General features: G+C 47.6%; 1 protein-coding gene across 2 annotated transcripts in view; it reads left to right on the forward strand.

Annotated features, from left to right (window-relative positions):
* Window positions 1-6,539, forward strand: part of CUX1 (cut like homeobox 1) — a 467,724-nt gene that overhangs the window by 458,547 nt on the left and 2,638 nt on the right. For both annotated transcript variants that reach the window (XM_027861845.1, XM_027861844.1), the window contains exons 21-22: window positions 5,458-5,538; window positions 6,305-6,369. In XM_027861845.1, coding sequence (XP_027717646.1) covers window positions 5,458-5,538; window positions 6,305-6,369 — 146 coding nt within the window. The remainder of the gene's footprint in view (window positions 1-5,457; window positions 5,539-6,304; window positions 6,370-6,539) is intronic.

Raw genomic sequence — 6,539 nt, forward strand, 5'->3', positions numbered from 1 at the left:
GCCAGAGAGAAGATGCGAGTACAGCAGAGTACCTGGGTGAGGGTCCTGAGCTAAGGAAGAAGGGGGTGGGTGTCCCTGCTTGATTGGCAGATGGATACCCCAAAGTTGGTGAGGAACTGTCCAAGTCCCACTTCTTGGTGCTGACTCACCGCTGGGATCCAAGACCCTTCACTGGGGTCTCAGGCTGATCAGAGTCCCAGAATTGCAGTCAGGAAGACCAGGTGTCGAATCCTACTGCTAACATTCCCAAGGTAGGTCTCCTTCTTTGTCGCTTGGGGATGTAATGGTGCCTCCTTCATGGGGTAGTTGTGACAGTCCAGTGAGATCATGGAGCACATCTTACAGACCTGTATAAATGTTAGCGATCATTATTCTTTCTCCTTAGCGGTGCTCCACCCCACATGCCCGTGAATGTTGGTCCCGGAGGTGGAGATGCAGGGCATCAGCCAAAGGAGGCCCTGCTCACTTGCCTGGCTTTCTTCTAGCTGGATGACAGGGCTCTTGCCAAGAGCAGTGTTCCACGGATGCTGCCAGGACATTAATCTAAAGGAAACAGCAGGCCCAGAGAAGTTTTCCTTTTCTCTCCCAGGGCCACAGCCAGCACTGATGTAACAACCTTGGGCCTATGACCACTGTTGTAAACAAACATCAAATGCCCATCCCCTGAGCCAGCCAGGAGGAAAGGGCAGCAGCAGCCCTTACCTAGAGGGCCACATACCTGGGCTGATATGGTGGTATAGAGTGCATAGACCTAACAGCGAAAGGGGACCATCAAGTCCGACCCCATCATTTTACAGATTAGGAAACTGTGGCCCAGGGAAGTGACATGCCCAGGGTCACACAGGTAGTAAGCATCAAAGCAAGATTTGAATCCAGGTTCTCTGACTCTCCTTTCCCTCTTCCTCTGTAGGATGGGGGAGTTAAACTAGATGACCTCCCAGGTCCCTTCCATATCTCAATCTTCTCCTTGAGGACTCCTTGAAAGAAAAGCAAAGACTTTTTCACCTTTGCCTCTGTATCTCTGTATCTCCATTGCCTGGTGCACATTAGGCGATTAATGCTGATCCTGAATCAAATGCTGTCTCCCCACATAAAAGGTATCCCTTCGAGCCAGTGCATTGTAGCTCATGGCATCATAAGAGCCCAGAGAAAACCACTAAAAATGAACACACACACACACACGCACACACACACACACGCACACACACACACGTGCACACACACACACATGCACGCACACACACGCACACACACACGCATGCACGCACACACACACCCTCTATATCTCAGAATCTTTTAATGCAGTACCTCTAAATTGACAAATCTGAACTATCAAGGTAAATGTGCCACCACAGAGCCCTCCTCCCCCATCACCTCTCCTACTCCTTTCTCCCTCCCTTTTCCTCTCCCATTTATCCTCCCCCCACCCCCACTCTTCCCCAGTCCTCTCCTCCTCCTTTCCCCCCAGCTACTCAGATCTGTTCAATACAGTTAATAACCTGCCTTCTGCTAAAGGAGAGATTTGAGTGTAGGCTAGCTGAAGGGCAACATCTCATTGGCTACATCTGGGTCCCTCCATGTCTTCTCTACTCTCTCTCCATTATTAGAAACCCCCCCCCCCTTTTCTCTGGGTTTCCTTCTGCTCTTCAGCACTGGAATTAACTGGGCCCAGGTTTGGCTGGTAGACAGGTTTTGGCCACAAGGGGAAGCCAACGTTTCCTCCATGGTGCAGCCTTCGTCCTTCCCTCCCCCCTTCCCTCTTCCTTTTTTAGCTGAGGGCCTCCAAGCTGGGAAGCTAATAAACTCACAGACCAGGGAGTGAGGGGCAGGGCTGGTGGTTGGAACAAGACATCTGTTCCTGGGTAGCTGAATGCAGTAGGCAGCTTGGGGTGGGGGGGATGGTTAGGGGGGCAATAATGAGTCTGGCTCTGATTTCTATTGGGCCCTGGGGCTCCTCGTTAAAGAACTCTCTCTCCTCCCCTCACTAGGCTGAAGCATAGTTTCAGGTTTGATGCCTCTTGGGGTTTAGTGGGGTTTCCTGTCTCTGCCCCTGATTCCCCTTGGGAAGGAAAAAAGATGCCTGTGTCCCCAGGCGTCCAGGGCCACTCCTAGCCTTTCCTTCCCTCAAAAGGGTGAGGGCTTTGAAGGGAAGTGGGGCCTGGTGCACCTCCTCTCCCGTCCTCCCTTTCCAGTGTCCCCAGCCAAGTCACCTATGCTGAGCTCAGAGCTAAGGAGGCATTGGCAATCCTATCCTACACCCCTGTGCCCCACAAACCGTGGTAAGCTGTCGGTTGGCACCAAAAAGCTTATCGCACATGGTCAGGATTTGGTAGCTGGGTCCATCCTCACCCAAACCCCACTACTACTCTAAGCCACTGCTTTTCTCTGGCTGGGGACTGTCCAGCTACCCAGAGGGATTCTGAGGGCTTCCCTCCCGAGCGCCATCCTTCTCCAGGTTTGCACCTTTGTTCCCAGAGGTTTATTTGTCCCGTGTGACTGTGCTTGCAAGGATCAGCACCCCCAGATACATACCATAGCCTGAAAAATAAAATCCTCCGGATGCCCAAGGCCAAACTCTTACCCCTGAATAGGACAGAGCTGTGGACAAAGACTCTGAAATTGCTCTCTATCCACGAAGGTGAAGATCACTGCACCAGCGTAGTCTGTGAGAGTGGGATGGGCAGCCAGTAAGAGTCCTAGATTTGGAGTCCTTCCTCTGTCACTGGCTGCATGACCTTGGGCAAGTCTGTGGGCCTCAGGTTCCTCATCTGTAAAATGGAGGGGTTAGACTAGAACTCGGGCCCTTAACCTAGAGTCTGTGAACTTATTTTTTAGAGATTTGTTGATAACTGTAACTCACTGTAATTGCTTTCCCTTGTAATTCAAAGAATTTTGTTTTGTGTATTCCAAAACATGATTCTGAAATGCATCCATAGGCTTCATCCTTCCCCCAAAGGGGTCGAGGACACTGAAAAAAGCCCAGAGGCTCTGGATGACATGACTTTTAATATCCTTTCCGACTCTACAGCTGGGATCCTGTGAGAGAAGGCAGTGGGTAGGGCCCTGGACTTGGAATCAAAAACCCAAGGTTCAAATCCCACAGAAGATACTTACTAGCTGTGACGGTGGGCAAATCACATGGGCAATCTGAGCCTCCATATATATAAAATGGAGATAATTGAGGGGTTTGTGAGGATCCAATAAGATAATGTATACATAGCCCTTTGCACCCCTTGGAACACCATGTAAAGGCAAGCTATTATTAGTGTTCTGATCAGCTGAAATAATAGATGTCCCTCTAATATTCTGCACTGGGCCACCCTGAAGGCAGAATCAGAAACTAACTTCAGCCAGACCTGGAGTGAATTTCTCTTTTGAAATGAAAGTCAGACTATTCCTTTGTTCTATGGCTCCATCTTAAATAGAGGGTTAAGATGACGAAGTGGAGGGGCCTTAAAGCAGGAGCAGAGACCCATCTCCCCATGAGTTCATCTCTTCCCTGCTCCCTTATCTGAGCCTTGGGGATATTTGGTCCTATGTTCGATGCCTCGGGCTTAGCCCTAACCCTCTCTAGTGATGTCACCCATTCCCCCAGAAGAATTCCCACCATATGGGTCACCCTTTTCTGGATTCTCTCCATTTTGTTAGTGCCCTTCCTAAAATATGGAGTATGGAATTCAGTTCAACAGATATTTATTAAATTCCTTCTATGTGCAAGGCACAGAGGCTACAAAGGCATGCAAAGGCATGGAAATGGGAAATGGGATTTAACTCAGTACTTCAGGTGAGATCTGACCAAGGCAGACTTTGAGGGGATTTGCACCTCTTCTGTCCCAGATGCTGGGCCTTTCTTAATGCAGCCCATGGCCACGTGGCATTTTTCATTTACCATTTACTCTTGACTCGTTTTGAACTTCCAGCCTACTCTAACTCCCAAATCTTTTTTTCTTCATGCCTCCCCTAGCCAATACTTGTGAAATGGATTCTTTGAGCCCAACTTTGTTTTGAATCTACCCAACTGTATTATTGTCTAGCTCATACCTCTTCAGCTTGTTCACAAGGATAGCACTGAAAGACTTTGCCAGATGCTTTGGTGAAATCCAAGTAGATTGTGTTGATGGCGTTCCTATGATCTATCAAACTAATAATTCTTTTTTAAAAAAAAAAGTCATTCCCTTTTTGATGAAGCCATGATGGATTTTAATGGTAACCACTTCCCTTTCTAAATGTTTATAAACTATCTATTCTATTCTGTGCTCTAGAATCTCACCTGTCTTTGTAGAATAGGCAAGGGGAAGCATCCTGAGCAGTGTCGATGGGCTTTTGTTGTTGTCGTTGTTTTTGTCGTTTTAATTTGGAGTTGGAACACCTCCCTTTGCATTCCAGCTTGTGTCACTTAATTACCCGTGTGACCTTGGGAAAGTCACTGGAGGTTCCTCGATTGTAAAATGAGGAAGTTGAACTAGATGGTCTCTGAGATCCTTTTCAGCTCTAGATCTAAGGTCTTGTGTTTCTATGAAGGAAAAAACTCTTCAACTGTGGGGATGTTAACTGTCAGCATTTGGTCAGAAGCGAGCCCAGGTAAGATAGGGTTTCCTAGGAAAAGACTGGCTGCTGTCCATGGTTCTGCCTCAGTTGAGCACTCCCTGTCCCCCATCTCCATGTTTTGATCCTTGCCCAACACCAGCGAACAGCAGTCTTTCAAAGGCCAGAGGCTGTAGCTATTGCCTTGTGTAACAGCCCAGTGGAGTGTGTGTGTGTGATTTTGTGGAGAGAGTGGCAGGCTACAAAACCCTGGGGCAAATAAATTAACCTTTCTGAGCATCAGCTTCCTCTTGTGTAAAATGATGACAATATAATAGCCTCTGTTTGGTTGTTGTCAGGATCAAAGATATCACATGTTGCAAACCTTCAAGTAATATACAAATATCAGTTGCTGATATGATCAAAGATCTAGAGCTGGAAGTGACCTCAGAGGTATTTTAGCCTAACCTCTTAATACTACAGATGAGGAAACTGAGGATCATGGAGATGAAGTGACATGTCCAAGCCCAAATAGCTAATAATCATCAGAGGCAGGATTCTAACCCACAGCTCCTTACTCCAGAGCCAAGAGTCTTTCCATTGTCATTATTGTTATTTTTCCTTTTTTTATTAATTAATTTATTTTTAGTTTTCAACATTCACTTCCATAAGCTTTTGAGTTTTAAATTTCTCCCCCTCCCTCCGCGCCCCCACCCCCCAGACGGCACGCAATCTGATATAGTCTCTGCATGTACATTCCCATTAAACTTCTTTTCACATGAGTCATGTTGTAAGGAAGAGTTAGAAACAAAACGAAACAACACTTGTTATTGCTACTGTTTGTTGTCACTATTATTATTGCAATGGTGTGGGTCAGCACGGTGCATAGGATCAGCCAGGACTATCCCTTCTCACACTTTTCTCCCTCCTCAGGGACGACTGATTCTCTCCAACAAGATGGCCCGAACCATCGGCTTTTTCTACACGCTGTTCCTGCATTGCCTGGTGTTCTTGGTAAGTGGATAGGGGAAGGAACTTGAGGCCTGCGGCACCACCAGGAGAAATAGGCACCCAAGTCAGTGGGGGTCTAGGGAGTGTCTTCTGGCAAGATGTTTTGCTGTTGATGGAAATAGTTTAGAAAACTCAAGCCCCAAAGCTTCGCCACGGGTCCAGGATTCAAGAAGTGTGCAGCAGGTCTTCTGCTTCTGTGCTGAGAGCATTTGGTTCCTAGCTACTCATTCCCCTTTCCTCTGAGGCTTGAGTGGATCTCCCTCATGCTGTGGATGCTGGGAAGATCCAGTGAGGCCAGTCTGAGTTTGGGGTTAGGATCCTGACCCTCTATGGCATCATCCCAATTGCTCAAGAGCTCCTTCCTTGGAATGCCCTGGGGCTAACTTTCTCCACTCTTTCCATTAATCCCGGTCCTCTCCAGAAGGTCCCCATCACTCCCCACCGTCCCCTAAACAAGAATGGTTGTGATACCCTTTGCGTGTCTCCAGCCTCTGGGTAGCATGGTTCCATAAGGAGAAGCCTGGCTCTGAAGGCAAAGGAGCTAGGTCTGGTCCCATCTCTGACATTTCCTGCCTCTAAGACCTTGAGCACATCACCCCAGGCCTCAGTTTCCTCATCTGTAAAATGAGGGGATTGAACTATCTGGATGCTGAGCACCTGTCCAGCTCCTGTTCTATGATTCCGCCATCAGAGAAGCTGGCAGTGATCAAGTGCTACCCAAAGATGAGATAAGCTTATCACTGAGCTAATTGTGCCTTTCAACCACCAGGTGCTGTACAAGACCGCGTGGAGCGAGAGCGTAGAGAGAGACTGTGCGGCCTACTGTGCTAAGAAGTATGTATGATCCAAGAGCATGCCATTCCCATCTGTCTCTTAAAGAAAACCAAAGGAAAAAGTTGGAAGGAAGGAAGACAGAAAGAAGGAAGGAAAGAGAAAGAAAGAAAGAAAGAAAGAAAGAAAGAAAGAAAGAAAGAAAGAAAGAAAGAAAGAAAGAAAGAAAGAAA

This window comes from Vombatus ursinus, unplaced genomic scaffold, assembly GCF_900497805.2.
Source record: "Vombatus ursinus unplaced genomic scaffold, bare-nosed wombat genome assembly UNPS02014768.1, whole genome shotgun sequence".
Classification (NCBI taxonomy): domain Eukaryota; kingdom Metazoa; phylum Chordata; class Mammalia; order Diprotodontia; family Vombatidae; genus Vombatus; species Vombatus ursinus.